The sequence below is a fragment of the Apostichopus japonicus genome, chromosome 20, assembly GCF_037975245.1.
Source record: "Apostichopus japonicus isolate 1M-3 chromosome 20, ASM3797524v1, whole genome shotgun sequence".
Taxonomy (NCBI): domain Eukaryota; kingdom Metazoa; phylum Echinodermata; class Holothuroidea; order Aspidochirotida; family Stichopodidae; genus Apostichopus; species Apostichopus japonicus.
Window position 1 is genome coordinate 7787797 of NC_092580.1, and position 20072 is coordinate 7807868.

General features: G+C 36.0%; 1 protein-coding gene across 10 annotated transcripts in view; it reads right to left on the reverse strand.

The window, feature by feature from the left end:
- Nucleotides 1-6775: 6775 nt before the first annotated feature.
- Nucleotides 6776-20072, reverse strand: part of LOC139962094 (inter-alpha-trypsin inhibitor heavy chain H3-like) — a 46486-nt gene continuing 33189 nt past the window's right edge. For 2 of the 10 annotated variants that reach the window (XM_071961963.1, XM_071961961.1), the window contains exons 5-19: nucleotides 18153-18263; nucleotides 16266-16404; nucleotides 14737-15000; nucleotides 14209-14515; nucleotides 12848-13386; nucleotides 11840-12128; nucleotides 10839-10967; nucleotides 10329-10454; nucleotides 10108-10143; nucleotides 9599-9724; nucleotides 9378-9413; nucleotides 8731-9231; nucleotides 8214-8327; nucleotides 7660-8040; nucleotides 6776-7330 (exon numbers count right to left, since the gene is read on the reverse strand). In XM_071961963.1, coding sequence (XP_071818064.1) covers nucleotides 7110-7330; nucleotides 7660-8040; nucleotides 8214-8327; nucleotides 8731-9231; nucleotides 9378-9413; nucleotides 9599-9724; nucleotides 10108-10143; nucleotides 10329-10454; nucleotides 10839-10967; nucleotides 11840-12128; nucleotides 12848-13386; nucleotides 14209-14515; nucleotides 14737-15000; nucleotides 16266-16404; nucleotides 18153-18263 — 3319 coding nt within the window. In that variant the 3' untranslated portion in view covers nucleotides 6776-7109. Of the gene's footprint in view, nucleotides 7331-7659; nucleotides 8041-8213; nucleotides 8328-8730; nucleotides 9232-9377; nucleotides 9414-9598; nucleotides 9725-10107; nucleotides 10144-10328; nucleotides 10455-10838; nucleotides 10968-11839; nucleotides 12129-12847; nucleotides 13387-14208; nucleotides 14516-14736; nucleotides 15001-16265; nucleotides 16405-18152; nucleotides 18264-18940; nucleotides 19125-20072 lie in introns of all 10 variants that reach the window. The other 8 variants (XM_071961972.1, XM_071961971.1, XM_071961966.1 and 5 more) reach the window with 8 other exon arrangements.

Genomic DNA, 20072 nt, shown 5'->3' on the forward strand with positions numbered 1-20072 from the left:
GGTACCTGAAGATAATTTTGACTTGTTAATTGAAAGGAAATGACTGCGATTTTAGAAATAATCAGAAAAAAACATTTGGGATAAATATATATATATATAACCTTAGATAGATTAACAAGGGAAACACGTTAACATTAACAGTTGCTATTCTAGTTATAATTTTGGCTATTTTCTTGTTATTTTTATACACAGTGAATGTACAAGTTTCCACAGTTATGTTCAAGCAGGGTTAAGTCATAATAAAATGGGTTAACGTTCGTCATTTTTCTGAAGCTGACAAGCTAAATGAAGTTTTATCAATGAGTTTAATTCGTAAACGTGTTAAGCCAGAATAAAACTTCTCGAAGCAGGTGGAAAGGTGAGCGGACGGTATACGGGATGGGGTGATGGAGGGGTGTGTGGGTAATGGAGGGGTATGTGGGGTGATTAAGGGGTGTGTGGGGTGATGGAGGAGTGTGGTGTGATGGAAGGTGTGGTGTGATGTAGGGGTGTGAGGTGATGGACAGGTGTGGGATGATGGAGGGGTGTGTGGGGTAATGGAGGGGTGTATGGGTGATAGATGGGTGTGTGGGTTGATTGAGGGGTGTGTGATGTAGGGGTGTGAGGTGATGGACGGTTGTGGTATGATGGAGGGGTGTGTGGGGTAATGGAGGGGTGCGTCGGGTGATGGAGGGGTGTGGGATAAGGATAAACAGTGATCGGGTGTGTCACTATAAGGATCTACAAAGGTTCCATATGAGAAGAGAACATTCACATCTTGCAAAGTGTTTGTCTTATGAATCCTTTCAAAATTTTGTTTCCATCGCAAGGATGGTTTAGGGACGAAAATACAATCAAATCGTTCGTAATTTGTGATGAATCTAGCAATAACAAACGGTCACAGGCTCCTCATTACGGCGGGGTCCCACTTACATTAGTTACAAAGAAAGATGTGAAATATCAATTCAAATGTTAATGCCTATTACACCCGACCTATGAACGGATGATGGGGAGGGGGGGGGGGGTGCTGGGCCGGAGAGGAACACTTTATATCCCACAAGGCGTCAAAAACTTGTCCATATCTGCTGTAGTTATGAGATTGCGCATAAAATTAGCTTTGAATTACAATATTACGTTTATGTACATTATACTTGAAAAAGCATCCTCTCGCTACGCGCTTAACGCATTGTTTGTATGTATGTAGTCATCGGCTTCACGCGTAGGATGTATCGTTTGAATAGTAATTAACGCATACTGCTATAGGGTATATACATGCCACAAAACTATAAGTTGATGCTTTCGTATATATAAGTCATACAAAATTACAGTGTGATACAGAATAGTTTGCTCAAGACACTGGCTGGCAAAAACCAAACTCGGCGAAAAGACAAAACTAATATCCGCCTAAGTTTACCGTTGTCGGTTTTGTCATAACACGAACGGTTCCTCGCAAGAGTCACGTAGCCTTTTAAAGTTTATATATTCGAGTTTATAATAAGAAATATTTAAAGAAAACAATCAAATTGAATGAGTAATACATAACAATTGGACAATTTTCCAGGCCTGTACCCGGGCCGGGGAAACGGGTGGGAGAGGGAGGGGGGGTGGATTGAAGCGTGCGCACGGTGAAAACTACTGTCCTTCATGGATCTTGGCCACCATTATGGATACACTAAGTTTGCACTCTACAGGACATGGATTTTTGCCCCTTCTCATAAATTTTGATGCCCCTTTTGTAAGCTGTTGGTGCCCTCTATTTAAGCTCTTGGTGCCCGTCTAATTCCTGGCTACGGGTTTGCACGTGATAGGACTATCTTCATTAAATTTCGTCATACCTATATAAATTAATCAAGAATGAACCAAAACTTGACCCGATTATGTTCATGTATTCTCAACCTCATAAAATGATTTGATTTGATGAAAGTCCTTTGCAGACAAACCACAAAAAAAGTGTTTGCAGCCTACAGTATAGGTCAAATGCATCATGTAGCTAATTTTCATGTGATTAATATATCTCGTTTCCATTAATAATGTCAGTAACAAGAAAAGACGACCATAATGATTTCCTATCTGGCAACACAAACGTTACAGCGATTCAAATATGTTTCTCAATTAGACATTGCCTACTTCTAAATGAAATTTCCTTGTACTAAACTCCGACAAGTTATATTATTGGAACCAGCCATAGGAACTTAATGTAATCGTTTTTCATTGACTGAAACAATTTTTCTTTTGTAATATTATATTTGCAGCAAAGAATGGTTTTCTTGAAGGCTTTTACAGTATATATAATTATATTTTCCTTAGCAAAATAATGAATTTGTAATCATTTTGGTCCGGTTAACGGCCCTTCGGTAAGAGGGCAAGGTTTGAAACCCACTAAAAACAAAGGATTACCCACATATCAAGCCTTTAATCGCAATAGCTACACAAACTTAAACTACTAGATTAACTAAGGGCAACTGACCTTATACACTGCAGAATGAAATATGTAAAAGGTTTGATTGAGAATTCCTGCAGGGGGATACCAACAGTATAGTTAACCTGTACGTGATATCGATAAAGTGATCAGAATATTTTATTAATACTAGAAAATTGATCACGATATCCCGGGTTATTGATCAACCATTAATTTAATAATTCAAGACGGTTAATTACAACATATTGTTTTTAACTGAGCACTGACATGGCAGTCACCAACACGTTTTCGTCAAAGCGTTACCAGGGCTATAAATCCAGGCAGGAAAACTAAACGATGTTAAGCAATGCAAAAGGAAACCAGGTAGTACTCGAAACGTTCTCGTTACTCGAATTGTACTCGGTATTCGAGCAGTACCCGTGGTGCACCGAGTCTGCAAGGACTTAAATTCATCATACTCGTCATTCAGAAATCGTACTCAGATGCTCAACATATACTCAGTATTTAGTACTCGTTACTCGAGTACTCTGCGGACGAACGTTAAACATTAAACTCATTCATTACAGTGTTACGATGTCTATAGAGCACTGCATGCTATAAAGCAGGGTTGCTATAGCAATCCCGCCAATTTCTCATTCCAATTTCTGATAATATTGAGGCATTTTGAAATCAGACTGCATGGACATTGCCGTCTTCATATTCAAGTACTATAGCATTTATACTTCCAATGGCTACCAGGGAGTATATATATTAACTTTAATAAGTTTATTATTAAGTTATATACTACCTGTATTTATGAATACATTGTTATTAATATAGTAAACTAAAGAGCAATAGCGATCTTCAATTGTTTCTGGCAGGAAAAAACTGGAAATATCGGCAGATATGGCGATTTAACATGGTATGCTAATTTTATGTTGTCAAGTATATACTATACGTTCAGACCTTATGGTGTTGGTATTTTCTTTATATATATATATACACTTTCTTGCCTTATTCATAAATCTCATACTTTGTACGTCTTCATTCTCCTTTTCGTTTATTTCTATATATGGGTAAGATGTAACCGTGTGCGTTAATATCAGTTTACATTTTATAAGGCATAGACGTCTATAATCGTCTGTGCCTTATAAAAAACTAGTGGCGTTTACAGTACAGTGAAAAACAGCATTTTGTTTCTTCATAAATTAGACCTAACATCCATCTACTGACTAATAATCGTGTCATTATAATGTTCTTGACAAATCTTCTGTGTCTCCCAAAATGACTCTTATAATAAGTACAGAAATTAATTCAACTTTCAGTTTTCTAAACTATTTTTAAAGAAGGTAGACGACTGCCCAATATTTTGCTTTTAAAACAGACCAAGAACGAATTGCATTAATCTTCCGGATGAGCGATTAATGATAAATATTTTCACAATTTAACACTTGACATCACTAAAAGGTTTTTAAACTTGCAATTCTATTTCCATTTTGAAGTTTGCAACCTTCGCACAAAACAACATTTCTTTATCCTTCACAGCCCACGTTTAATCCACACCTAATCCATTTACATACTTGCGAAAGGGTTTACCACTTGTTAACACAAATCGAGGAAGCGAAGCAGGCCGAAAGGTAAAATGATGGTTTGGTTAAGGTCACGATCTTCTTGCGTACGTAATGCATTTACATCATGACACATATTGAACTAGTAGTACCGGTAGCCTTCGCGGAATGGTGACCTTTCGCTGACACATTTTAGTTTTATAGCAACGATTCAGGTTACTTTGGAGTGATTCCTGTTGCTATGGCCTGCCTTGGTGTTGCTATGGCGACGACTTATAACTAGAAATGTAGTTACGGTGACTCGTAACTACCCTGTCTATATGAGGTTATATTGTGTATTGGTTGTGGTGGATGTTACTGTCAGTTGAGAGTTTGCTTCGAAAAAAGCTGTTTGCCCGACTAATTGAAATGATTCTCGTAGCAATAGTCTGATTGAGGAAATCACACTTTGTATATAGGGGGAGGTTCCATTTGATCCAAACATCCAAAATCATCAATTAATAAAAACGTTGAGGCGAATATCGGCTATATAATTCAACAATTGGATATTTAGATAATCAAATATTTTTTCGATGATATTAATTGATGAATAACTTGCAACAAAGAATGCGAATACTCACAGATTGAGGGAAAGGTTTCTACCTATCACATAATAGAATGTCTCATAGCGACCACTTTTCACAAACATATTTTTTGAAACTTTATCTTATTTATTTATTTATTTATTTGTTTTGCCACAAAAGTACAAAGTGGAGGGAAGTCTTCCATAAAGCTTAAAAGCTTAACAATGTGGAAGACTCCCTGAAGAAAGAAAAGAAATATATATATATATATATATGTATAAATACAAATACATAAATATAAATACAAATTAAATGCTCAATATGACTTTTTACTCTTTAAATCGTTCGTTAGAAGATTCCACTGTTTTTGTTGCACGGTTTTGTAGGCTTACAGTTCCAATAGTGGTATTGTAGAGATTATAGTGGGCATGATTAGCATGCCTCGTGTTATGATTATGTACATCTCTGTTACTGGTTAAAAAATAGTCAAAGGCAGCTGGTAGTAATCCATTCCAGGTCTTGTAGGCAAATATTAAGAATATTTTATCATATTTTGATACATCGTCATGATAATAGGACGTTCTCGTGTCCTCTAAAATAGGAACCAATCTCTATAAACTGTGGCTCTGAAAACAAAACCAATTTCGTGGAAAAACTCGGCGAAAGAATGTTGATGACGTCACTGTAATTTTGCAAGCAACGCTAAGCTTACGAGTATATCCTCATAGACTAATAACGCTAGGGAAGACCGTGACTTAACACTGAGAAGCGACTTACAGCTGCGACTTCCATGCCTCTTGTTGTGAAGTGTCCCATTACCATGGCAACTTCATTAGGACGTGGGATGATGTGTTAAATGAGAAATACAAGCACTAATAAAACAAAGTATAACTAAAAAAAAAAAAAACATGTGGAAGTAACACGAACTTCGCACTGCTCTAAATACAAAACTGAAATTGCTAACGATATTTTCACTTGCTTTTAAGGACACCATTAATCTTCCTGTCTGGCATCCGTGGCCAAACAAATGACTATTCACTAATAATAAGCATTGTTGAACGGAACAATACCTTCAATCCTCCCAGGAATTTGTTAGCTGAAATGATCTGAGGGCACCCTTGGTCAAGTAAGGCAACTGATTTAGGCTACTGTTGATTCCTATATAAGAAAACATCAGTTTACACATCACCTACACAAATAGGGCCTACAGTAATATAGTCTATGTATTAGGCGTAGCTTTTGGCCTATGGTTAAAAAACCCACTTACCTTCGGGCAGTTGTGCGAGTTTACACAGTTACACTGTAAACAGGGGAGGTGTTTGTAATGGAGAAACAACGCTCCCTCTCTCTATAGCTAAAACTCCATCTCAGGAGTTGGTTGATGTTTGTCCATTTTTAGGTCGTGATAGAGAGGCATGTGAAGTTTCCCTTCCAAAGGATTGCTGAAGATTTCACAATGCAGAAAGTCCATGCAGACAATGACAAAGTATAAACAATAGTTTGAAGTGATGTGCATATCAGACAACGTTGTAACTGACTTGGTTTTTAGATTTTAATTAAAACGGCGCCGGGAAAAGCAGATCAAGAGCAAATAAAAACCAATAATATATTTAGTTGAATTTAAATCAAATGGTTGTTAATTTAATGAGTTTATTTATATATATATATATGCAGCATATATATATATATGCAGCATATATATATATATATATATATATATGCAGCATATATATATGCAGCATATATATATATATATATATATATATATATATATATATGCAGCATATATATATATATATATATATATATATATATATATATATAACGTGTGTGTGGGTAGAGGGGTATATACACGAGCGGCCCGGGTTCGATTCCCGGTGGAGGCTGGAAGTTTTTCCCTGTTATATTTCATATCTATCTACAGTCTCTGATTGCAGCTCATAACAGTAAACCGTGAGTTGACAGCTATTAGTAAATAGATAATATCATTCGTAATTGTTGAAGAATTGATGTTTTGAAACATATTTTCGAACTTTAATGTCTCACTACATTTGCTCAAGTATACCCTAAACCCTTTTCTCTTTCGGCCTTACTGCACAAGCCTGAGTGGAACCTTGAACTTGTCAATCACACACTGTGACTTGATGCAAGTCCTATAGCCTATAGTTGATGGGATTAAGAATAAAACGATTTCCTCATACTGAAGATATATGGAGCACCTAATATCTAAAAACCTGAATGGAAGTACGACAAGTACAAAAATGAGATGCGTGACAACTTATCTGTTTTAACAATAATCCGTACATTGGTTTTAAACGCAAACGTGAATTGCTTATAAGTATTCTATAAAACACCCAAAGCAGATAAAATCATAAGACTATGACCATGGAAGGTTTTTACATGACAATCTTTAAGATTTCTGCTTTCTAAAGACATCCATGCAGATATAGAAGAAATGAGAAATAAACTAATGGTCTAACGATTCACAATAGTATGGCTCAGCTTAGAAACTTTTTATGTCTCGTTAAAATTATGGTATATGATATTCGTGGATAGACTGTTTCAATGGAAACGTAGTGCTATTTCAGTATAGTTGGCAATTTAAAGCAATGAATCCGTCTTGAAAAGTGCTGGATCCAGATTTCCGTGTCCACCCTTTCCTGCATGCCAGCAAGCACGGTGACTCTGTTCATGCCACACCACCGGTATCTTCGTTCCTTCGGCGACCAAATGAGCTACTTTTGTAGAGGTTTGGTCGGGCATATCATCGGCTTGAGCTACTGGTACAATGTCGAACTCATGCATTGGTGAGTAGAACTGACCTGTGACAGATAAGATATATTATACTATTAGTTGTTATAAATTTAACCGATAGGTATCTGGAAGTGGCTGGACTAAATACCTAACGATGGCATGGCACAGTTGACATGAAGAATGACGTGTCATAACGTTATTTTTGGTTTATGTAACGACGATAAACTCAGAAGAGCGTACATTAATAACGTGAATCAGAATATTGGCGTATCGTTAGCTGGGAAGGAAGGATCGGCAATACTCTGTGTAAGAAATGGAAAGGTAACTTATAGGTTCAAACAATGAATGGTGTTTAATTTTACAATTTATGACACTCTTAAAGAGGGCATTTACTCACCAAGAATTCCACCTATGCTCTCCGTAAATCCACTCGTTTCCTGAATGTAAAGACCAAGATGTTCTTCACGTTTCTGTTTTCGAGATCCAACCCTTCTTTTGGTTCTTATGTCACTGTGTCTTCTTACGTACATCGATACACCTTTCATGTTATTAATCTCCAGAACCTTCTCGGCTGGGTCCACCCTGAGGATGAAACCATCAAATGCCATTCTCGATTTGATCTTCCAGTCCATTGTTAACCCCCCTTCGACCTCAATACTCCTGGGGGTTACAATTAGGGCGTGCCTTCCCAGATTTAATCCAAATGCCGTGAAGAAACTCTTTGAAGTACCTCCCGATGTCTCAGAAAGGGAACCGATGACGGCGTTGATATTAATACCTAAAAATAACAGTACAAAATGAATGCTATACTTCTTAATTAATCACGGTTAATTAATCACTTTATAACCATTACATATAGCTATATATATATGCATGTATGTATGTATAAATAAATAAATATATATATATATATATATATATTTATACATATGAGTGTGTGAAAGTGCTTACCAATTGTCTCATCACTTATTAAATTTATCATCGTTCCGTCTTCTCCTTCTACTTCAAAACAAACCGAAATGTTTTTCTTTGGAATAGTTAAAAAAACACGTGGATCACCGTCGGCTGTAGGATAGAGCAAAGAGGTAGCAACAATCATATATATATATATATATATATATTTAAGTAAGTGTACGACAGGTGTTCATTGAGAACTGTGAATCGTTTGCAGTTTTCTATCAAAGAAAACAAATGTATACTGAATATTCAGTAGATCAAATTTTACCACTTCATATCAGCGAATGTTGAAATACAAAATCGAGCAAGCAGTATACTCCATTTCTCCTATTGGCATACCCACTCCTCTCCTTACCTCCCGTCCCATCTTTCCCCTTGCACTTTCACTCAGTTTGCATTATCTTTCTAAACAGACTCCAGTCGTGTCCATCAGAAATGCTCTCCACAATTACATTAGCTGCTTCTGCTCCATGATTGATGATATCATAGAAAATAGACTCAAATCTCGTACCTCGTAAAATTGTCTGCACAGCGATCGGTGACGTGGTCGGTGGAGTGGTCGGTGGAGTGGTCGGTGCAGTGGTCGGTGCAGTGGTCGGTGGAGTGGTCGGAGGAGTGGTCGGTGCAGTGATCGGTGCAGTGGTCGGTGGAGTGGTCGGTGGAGTGGTCGGTGGAGTGGTCGGTGGAGTGGTCGGTGGAGTGGTCGGTGCGGTGGTCGGTGGAGTGGTCGGTGCAGTGGTCGGTGCAGTGGTCGGTGCAGTAGTTGGTGCAGTGGTCGGTGCAGTGGTCGGTGCAGTGGTCGGTGCAGTGGTCGGTGCAGTGGTCTGTGCAGTGGTCGGTGCAGTGGTCGGTGGAGTGGTCGGTACAGTGGTCGGTGCGGTGGTCGGTGCAGTGGTCGGTGCAGTGGTCGGTGCAGTGGTCGGTGCAGTTGTCGGTGGAGTCTTCGGTACCGTGGTCGGTGCAGCGGCCGGTACAGTTGTTGGGAATATTGACGGACCAATATTATAAAAATCTGGAAAAACAAAAAACAATACATTTATTGCAGATATCAAATTTCAGATGTAAGATACCTATCATTAAATATGATAATGTAAAGATTCTCTCAAGAATTATTGTTTAATATGTCAAAGTATTTAGCCATTGTTAATTTAGACTCACCATAATCATAACTGGTAGGATGACTTAGCCGAAAATCTGATGTGCGAAGAATGGAATATGGAAGAAACAAAAAACAGTACATTTATTAACTAAATTGGAGATATCAAATTTCAGATGTCAGAAACAGATACCTATCATTAAATATGATAATGTAAAGATTCCCTCAAGAATGATTGTTTAATATGTTAAAGTATTTAGCCATTGTTAATATTGGAACTCACCATAATCATAACTGGTAGGATGACTTAGCCCAAAATCTGATGTGCCAAAAATGCAACCCCAGGCAGATCTCCGTAATCCAGCAGATCCAAACCATGGGCGGATTTGACGGGAGTATAGTTGTGAGCCTGTATGGTAGATAACAAATAATAATGAACATGATATCGTTACTGATGTCAAATGTAAGATACCTATCATTAAATATGATAATGTAAAGATTCTCTCAAGAATTATTGTTTATTGTTTAATATGTCAAAGTAATTTTTTTTAAATACTTTGACATATTAAACAATAATTCTTGAGAGAATCTTTACATTATCATATTTAATGATAGGTATCTTACATTTGACATATATTATAAAAATCTGGAAAAACAAAAAACAATACATTTATTGCAGATATCAAATTTCAGATGTAAGATACCTATCATTAAATATGATAATGTAAAGATTCTCTCAAGAATTATTGTTTAATATGTCAAAGTATTTAGCCATTGTTAATTTAGACTCACCATAATCATAACTGGTAGGATGACTTAGCCGAAAATCTGATGTGCGAAGAATGGAATATGGAAGAAACAAAAAACAGTACATTTATTAACTAAATTGGAGATATCAAATTTCAGATGTCAGAAACAGATACCTATCATTAAATATGATAATGTAAAGATTCCCTCAAGAATGATTGTTTAATATGTTAAAGTATTTAGCCATTGTTAATATTGGAACTCACCATAATCATAACTGGTAGGATGACTTAGCCCAAAATCTGATGTGCCAAAAATGCAACCCCAGGCAGATCTCCGTAATCCAGCAGATCCAAACCATGGGCGGATTTGACGGGAGTATAGTTGTGAGCCTGTATGGTAGATAACAAATAATAATGAACATGATATCGTTACTGATGTCAAATGTAAGATACCTATCATTAAATATGATAATGTAAAGATTCTCTCAAGAATTATTGTTTATTGTTTAATATGTCAAAGTAATTTTTTTTAAATACTTTGACATATTAAACAATAATTCTTGAGAGAATCTTTACATTATCATATTTAATGATAGGTATCTTACATTTGACATATATTATAAAAATCTGGAAAAACAAAAAACAATACATTTATTGCAGATATCAAATTTCAGATGTAAGATACCTATCATTAAATATGATAATGTAAAGATTCTCTCAAGAATTATTGTTTAATATGTCAAAGTATTTAGCCATTGTTAATTTGGAACTCACTATAATCATAACTGGTAGGATGACTTAGCCCAAAATCTTGTGTGAGAAGAATGGAACCCCCAGCAGATCTCCCTAATCCAGCAGCTCCAGGAGACCATGAGCCGCTTTGACGGGAGTTTAGTTGTTGGCCTGTATGGTAGATAACAAATAATAATGAACATGATATCATTACTGATGAGTATTAATAGTTGCAAAAAGAAAGAAAATGATACTGGCGCATATTAACTGATAAATCGTTCGCAGCTGTATTCTCAAATAAACAGTAAAAATGACAATGGAACGGTAGAATATGGACGAACTTACAGATACAGAAATAGAAGGAAGTTATTAAAAGTGATTCATTCACTGAAATCATTGTCGATGTCATTGTTAAGTAAAGAAATCGGTTCTCAACGGAATGAAACGCGTCAGCCGTAGACAGTTCTCATGTGACGGTTTAAAACAAGAATAAATACACAAAGAGAAACAACAGTTTATTACAATATAATTGTGATCACAATGTTGTGCCATCTCCATATAGTCTTTGTATCATCCGTTTGGTCACCATGCTAGATTTACAATCCACATATAAAATAATTTGAAATATTTTGGGAAATAGGCCATGCAGGAAGAGCACATTAACGTATCCTGGACTAACCGTATAACATAAGCGTATTGAAGAGGAACCATGTACTATACCCTCGAATTTCCAAAGAGTGGGAACTCATTCTTTGAGAGTGTTTAGGGGGATTTTTAGATCGTCGGAAGAAGGAAATCAATAGTCTCGTCAGTGAGAATTCTTGCAAGGTTATCTCTTTCAGAATGAACCCTAACTCTAGGTTTAGAGATAAATTTACATGACGTCACAGTTTAATGAGAGTGTCATTCTTCTCGTCCATTACGTCACACTCATAAACACATACCGAAGAAATGAATTCTCACACTTTGGAAGTGTATATACCGTTTAATTGTCACTTATAGTGTTACGATTTTATATAATTTTTATTCCTGATATATTATACCTAATGAGCCGTAGGACTCTTCCTGGTTCTCAGTTTCTAGGATATCGTCATAGTTCTCCACATCATCTGGTTTGATGACTATTAGTGACGTCAGAGGGGTAACAAATTTATACTTTAGAGCAATGCCTGTTGCTTTGTCTCGAATAGAATTCTCCTCCTCTTCGGATAGAGCTATCTCGAGCTGTGCTAGAAGTTCTTTGATCGTGACGTAAGCCCACAGTCGTTGAGCAAAGTCATCCACCTGATGCGGTTTCAATACAGTGTCATTCCCACCTTTATTAAGGCGACTCTGTGATCAAATAAGAGGTTGTGATGGAATCAAAATCACTCTAGAAAATATCTGACGTTACTTTTACTCAATGAATTCATCAGCAAAGTGTATCAATAAACCCAAACATTCTTTGGAATTGACACAATATCGATAACCGATCCGCTTCCCTTGTATTATTTTATTTGTTTGAAGATTCATAACTAATCGGTATCGATTTTCCTATTGCAGCAAAATAATAAGATCAGATGATTGATCAGAATGAGTCGCCTTTGGGCAATGAACTAAAGAAATACTATATGAACATTTCATCCAATGAGAATAAAGAAAAGAAATACTATAAGAAAATTTTATCCAATGATAATAAAGAAAAGAAATACTATATGAACATTTCATCCAATGAGAATAAAGAAAAGAAATACTATATATATGAACATTTCATCCAATGAGAATAAAGAAAAGAAATACTATAAGAAAATTTTATCCAATGATAATAAAGAAAAGAAATACTATATGAACATTGCATCCAATGAGAATGAAGAAAGCAAAAGAAAATATTTCCAAATTTTATGTTCAAATTCACCCTTAGAATGAGAACGTGCCGACAGTCTGAGAAAAATAGTAAACATAGTTGACCATTCAAAAGATTAACAATTGCAGATAATACCAATGATTCTTCTAATTTGCTACATTCCATTCGCTTGAAATGATATCTACTTAAACTTAAAGATGTTTTGTACCTCTATGGTCTTGGTCAAGCCCCACTCTAACTGGACGTCGAAGGAATTTCCCACAACGAAGGCAGAGAGTTCATTACCTTCGTAGTCATCCTTAAGTTTACCGGCGATCACAATTTCTGTTCCTTCGAAATAACTAATAAAGTTTGTTTTTGTCAAAGTGTCCATCTCTACAGCATTCTCCGGGTACTGTACATCTACATTATGGAGGATGGGAGTTGCAACTTCTTTATAGAATCCATCTAATTGCAAGCTTGGGCTCGAGTCGGAATATATTTTCCTTGCTAATCCTTGGTTGTGGCCGGAAAGCTTTTGCAAAAGCTTGTAGTCTGCTGTGGCACCAAAGGCCAATGAAAGGAGAGCTATTTTGCCATCAATCGCTTTTGTGATACTTTCGACGATTTCTGAAGTTCCGGTAATGCCAGATGTTGGTTCGCCATCAGTGAGGAGAATAATCATGGACAAAGCATTTCTAGCGTTTTGATCTTCCAATTCCTTGAGCCGGATGATGGCGTCCATTAAGCCACCGTGTATATCAGTGCCTAAGGTGAGGGACGAAATTTAAAGAAAAAAGTAGCACATACTAGTATATGCTCTAATCAGACGAAAATCATGTTTTATATGAAAAATCACACATACACAAAACATGCACAACCAATTCATGATTTCGTGGAACTGATGCACATCCTGTCACTGTCCATTAAAAGCGGAATTTAGACCATGTGATCTTTTGATGTACGGTAATATTGGCTACGAAACTCACTCAAAATAGCGTACTCTATTGCCCTACACTAGTAATAATAAAACCACCACATATATCGAAATAACCATATCTGTCCCAGTTTTCTGATTTTTCGATTTCAATTTTTTTGCAGGGATCATGTAGTTAAACTTTTTCCCATACATGGTATGATCTTTGTTTTTCAGTTAGAAGAGTATAGGATTCATTCTATTAATAGCTGTCAAATAGTTCCGATGAATATTAACATTATGTAGCTTTCATTCATCCGTTTATATCATAACAATTTTATGAAACGAAAGTGAAAATTGATCAAATATTATATGTGTTTACACTTTCATTGTGCCAACTTACACCCCATCAGGACAAAAATGGTAGGATTAGTCACGTGGTCATCATTTTCACCATTTCAGAGAAGATCATAACAAACCAAATAAAATACAAAATTAGAAACAAATATTAAAAGAAAAGGGAATATTTTGCTTCCCAATTTATAATTTTGCCCGTTTTTACTTTATGACATAATATGCATCGTCTGTTTGTAACAAAAACGGTATTGTTACAAACGTTGTAAACGTTTTTAGTATATAAGGCCAGGTTGATGTGAGTTATAAGGTATAGTTACCTCCATATGCTCGTAATCCGTTGACGAATTGCTTGGCGGCCATCTTGTTTCCCGGTGTTGCTTCAACCACGGCAGTATTCCAACGGGTAATGTAATCCGAAAAGCAAATAATATTGAAATGATCAAACTCTCTTATTTGATCAATAATAGAAGCCATGGCCAGTTTCGTCTGAGCTAATTTAGACCCGTAATTCCCTACGTCTTGACTATCCATTGAGCTGCTGATATCAATAACAAAAATGACATTCTTTGGAGTTATTGGGAGACCCTCCGGTGAAATGTGATGCACAAAGTAGCCATTCACGACCTAGAAAAAAATCACAAATAATGTTGATGTTCTTTCAATTTTTTATTGAATTAATAATAAACAGAAGAAATCAATGTTTGTTCTTAGTATGAGTTCTGGATATCAATCGTAGAGGGTCATATAAACTTGATAACTTAAAGAGTTAGTCCAAAAAGTAGAATAACATCATGAAACCACTGAAAGTGTGAATTGTAGAAAGTAAAACTGAACCAAGATTATACCTCTATGTGACCGGCACCAGAGTCATGTACTACGTCATATGTGATGACCAGGTCTCCCTGCAATCCCATTTCAGATAATCCTTCTTGATCCTCATGAGAGGGATTAAACCACGCATGTACCTCTGTATCGGACTCTCGATTAACAGTGAGGGCGTCATAAAGGAAATCAGTGGTTAAAGAATCGTCCTGCTCCCAGGAAATGTTGGCAAATGATATCCCTTGAGGCTCAGTGAGGTAGACATCAGCACGCAATCTCTGTACGACCTATTCAACAAACAAAACACACACACGCACAAATACGGTAACCAGAGCAACGACAGACAACATGTAGACAATCCACCCAGTCTCAGATCTCATCTCAAAATTTGGTTATGTGAATATTAGGACGCCATCTTGAGGTACGTCTTCTTACAAACAGACCATGTACACGAGTCTCTGGTTTATTGTTTACGAAAACAACTTTTTGAACCATTGAAATTCAGTGATCTCATATGTGAAGTTTGACCTTTTTTCACGATAACTATTACGCTTTAACCATTGCACGTCATTACTTTCTACGTGGGTATGAGACTCTCTTTTTATACATCCATGCATTGGCCAGTGACATTTCGCAGGAAGAAACTTATTGTTACTATCTTTTTAAAAGCAACAACGAAAGGCTTATCATTTTCCACACAATGTATGTCCATGGCAACGGTTACTTTGGTAACTGATAGAGCAGTTATAGGCTGCAACAGCCATCTGACTACAATACGGTATCTCATCCCAAGGTACATTACACGTCTAGCTTTGAGATAATATTTGTACCTAAGCTTCAAATGGTTAGTGTATTGACCTAAAGGAATACTATCAATATATAAATTCAAGCAGTTCAACTGAGAATGCTTTTGTTCACGTGTGTAGACCAACTGCGCGTGTACCGCGATTCCACATTTACACTTATCCGCTATTTATATTTACAACGGTTGTTTAACGTTCTTAACGACTTTCCTTATTCCAGTCAGATTCCTTTCAAATATCATTGCGCAATGTTTAGTATAAAGTGTATGAACTGATGTCTCGTTCAAAAGTTGTTCGTTATTAGAAGCTCTTACATATAGACTAGCTTAGTCTAAGAGTTTCTGTTATATGTAAGTGTTGCAAACATATATATAAACTATGTATAAAGATATTATGTGACTGGCAACACGAAACACACCTACGTATCAGATAACAACATGTAAATAAGTTTTAGAACATTACATTATTATTTGGTGAATCTTTGGCGTTCTGAATGAGCGCCCACCCCCTTCCCCAAATGATCAATCCTTATGATGAAGCTGGAATTCACTTTTTGATTAAGAGCAAAAAATTTATATCCAACTTGAAAATCAGACACTCCAGTTTACGATATGACCATTTTGTTAGAACTTGGACATATCTTCCAAAACGTCTTTTCCGATAATCCTTTTTGGCGTTCCATATACTACTGATCTATGAACATAGTGAAACCACACCTATAAGAAGGCCTATATGCTCTCATAAGTTACCTCTTTTGGGAACAGGTTAATCTTGTGCTGGAAGACCCCATTTTCCCTTCGAAGTAGCTCTTGAAATGAAAGATAAAACGTTGCAGTGGTGTCGGGTGACAGATTCACGTTAGTCTCAAATTTAGTTAAGTCTTCCGCGCTGTGAAATGAATGGTTGAAAACATATATCTTGAAAAAGAAAGCTCTTATGGCAATCAGTTTTAATTTCTATTCAATATATAATGATATCAATAATTAATATTTTATGATATCAGTAATTGATTGTACTTGATTTGAAATTATTGATGATATCATATAAATTCATATGTTGCTATCATTATTCGAATAGTTGATATCACGAATTTAAGATTTGATACCTAATACATAGAAAATGGATTTATTGATATTTAATAATTAATATTTAATGATTTCAGTAATTGATTGTACTTGATTTGAAATTACTCATATGTCGATATCATTATTCGAATTGTTTTACATCACGAGTTTAAGATTTGATACCTAATACATAGAAACGGATTTATTGATATTTATTAATTAGTATTTAATGATATCAGTAATTGATTGTACTTGATTTGAAATTACTCATGATATCATATAATTCATATGTCGATATCATTATTCGAATTGTTTTACATCACGAATTTAAGATTTGATACCTAATACATAGAAATGGATTTATTGATATTTATTAATTAATATTTAATGATATCAATAATTGATTGTACTTTAGTTGAAATTACTGATGATATAATATAAACTCATATGTCGATATCATTATTCGAATTGTTTTACATCACGAATTTAAGGTTTTGATACCTAATACATATAGATGATTTATTGAAGGTATTATCAATTTGAATAACTCCATAAATATGTGAATAAATTAATGATGTCATGCATCACGTGAACCCGGCTCTACATTCCGACTTCCTTGATTCTTGATATCATTAAATAGAATTAACTATATATATCGCGATACATGTATGCGAATAAATATAATTGTCGGGATTTCTGATACGTTCGATATGCCTGATGACATCATTAAATGGAACTGTAATGATAACAGCTGTTCGAAATCATAATAATAATGATATGATTAAATATGACGGAATTCGTGATATATATGTCATAACTGTTGATATCATGAAAAGAAATGAAAGTATACCACAACTCGAAATTAAAGTATCAATGAATGCAACGTATTTCAATATACTTGTAATATACAACAACGACAAAATATTCAAAAGAAATATTTATTTGTTATTAAAACTTCCATACTTTGTATAATAACAAATTAAAATTTGATTCGCATGAGTTCGTTTCTTTTTATTCAAGTTGAAAAGGGGAAGCTGTGATGCAAACGCAAGACTTTGGTTGATGTGTCTTATGATAATTATGTTGATACGTCGATCCGGACTTGTTTTCGTTTTCGTTATCAATATCAATTTGTTTTCATATTATAGTATATAGTCAAACTATAATCACTTAATATAAGCTGGAATAATTACGTCTTTGTCGCTTCTCAATAGCACCCCAGAAGGAAACGAAATTTACAGGAATTTGGATACCTCATTTTCAAGGCTCGTAACTCTGACGTCACTGGTTCGAGTCCCCCTTCAAGCAAGACATTTCTTTGTAATTTTTAAATTTGAAAATAAACCGGTTAGCTTGACACATCCCTTTATCGAATAAAGAGGTTATAAATTCCATCTGTGTAATGTTACCAAGGCGTGATAAGCCCCAAATATCTGTCAGCCCCCTTCCCGTCAAATTGTCCATTAAATGTGATTTTTTTTAATAAATTGCTTCATGTGGTGCATGTCTGCCCCTCTAGAAAGTATTGGGCCCCTCTAAACAGAAGTCTAGCTACGTTCCAGGTGGTATTACCTTTGCTTGACTTGACCGGCAGTCAGCCCTTGTCTCATGGCTGCGTTGTATGCCTTCTGGGCTTCTTCCTTCTCACGAACCTCGGCCTGATAAACCTGACCCTCAATTACCCTAGTGTAGTTGATTGGATATGAAATAGGAAGGAAAATGCATTTCGTATAGTAACAAATTCACTACAGGTACTGACAGTACAAAAAATCACTAACAATATGTTTAAATATCCACACAGGATACCTTACATGAATAGCCTAAGTCACTAATGAATGTTTGCGCAGGGTAATTACATGACGAAATGACTCACATGGACTCAACTGACCTCGTAGGCTACTCACGTTAAGACATCACCGCATGATACATTGTATATACACGGCGCAAACATGAAGAAGGTGCACTATTCAGGTGTCCACACATGATACCCACATGGAGAAGTTAGAATGATACGCTAATATGACTAAACAGAATATATATATATATATATATATATACAGGGTACTCACATGGTACTCACTTATGATGTGTTTAACTGTACTCACATGGTACCCACATGAAGAAGTTACTAATGATGTATGCCATTGTCTGTTTTTAGTTAGTCGCGAATGGCAAAAGTCTAGTCACAATGACTCGAGTTAGCTAGTCATACACCAATTCGTTAGTTGCAGACCAATTTGCATGGTCGTTCGACTAACATAAATTAGTCACATAAATTTGTACTACTTGTTTGACACTCACTATGTAAGCGTGACGAGAATGTTCTAGTCTTATGTTTGTTAACTTTCTATATTCTTCACCTTTGACCAATGACGTCATTATTTTACCCAATCATCGTACCGTAGAATACCGTCTGCTCAGCTGATCAGAGATCAAAAATTCAGACGACGGCCGCCGGCCGGCGATTACATGTGCTGTATGCACATACGTGGTACGTCGTACGTCGTACATTGCGGCCATTGCCTAACTGCAGATAGAACAGTGCTATCAACAAAATAAGAAGATTCTTAATCATTTACCAAATCGTCAGAATCAGTTTCAAAATGTCGTCAGTTAGGTAAGTTCAATCACAACTGAAATTCTAATAAATAATAATTGACACAAATGACATAATGTTCAAGGAAGGTTTGAATATCCGCGATATGTTTGGCTGGAAAGTATGGGTAAATTAATAACGTTAGGCCTTAGTAAGCATAACTGTTGCCAACGCTAGGCCGAAGCTAGGCTAGGAGTTTAGTCTACCTATAGTGTAGCCCACAGGCGCTCGTAGAGGTTTAGTACTATAGTAGCAGTAATAAACACTTATATGACATATATTATATAAATGTGTATTATTAGCTAGTATACTATATTCTATAATGTTACGAGCGCCTGTGGTGTAGGCTAGCCTACGTCAAGTTTCTAGATACTTCGTCGACACGCCAACCCAGTCTGGATTATTTTCGTGCACTCTGAACTGAAGATCTTCTGCTTGGAACTTTCTTTAGGTCTTAATTAGGCCTATAACTTACTTAAAATCTTGACGTACCTTTGGTGTGAGTATAACATGAAATGCAACCTGGACGCCAACTATTCCACTACCAACTCGGACTTGTCCACACGCCAACTACTAGTCCACTCTCCCTGTTGGTGTCAGGTCCACTAGCTACCAATTCGATCACTAACAACTCGTTCACTACCATTATACCAAGTAGTCCACTCCCCAATTCGTTAACTCGCCAACCCGTGCTCTACTTAGGCATACCTGTTATCAGCAAACTCCAACCAATAACACTAAAAAAGCTTCTTGTTTATAAATTGTATGGTAAATTTCAAACCAAACAAGTAAAGAAAAATACTAAATAGTGTAACAAACTATAGCCTAATTACTAATTATTTGTGATAAATGCGACATTCACCAGTGGCGAAGTCGTGTTCACGGTATATACGAGA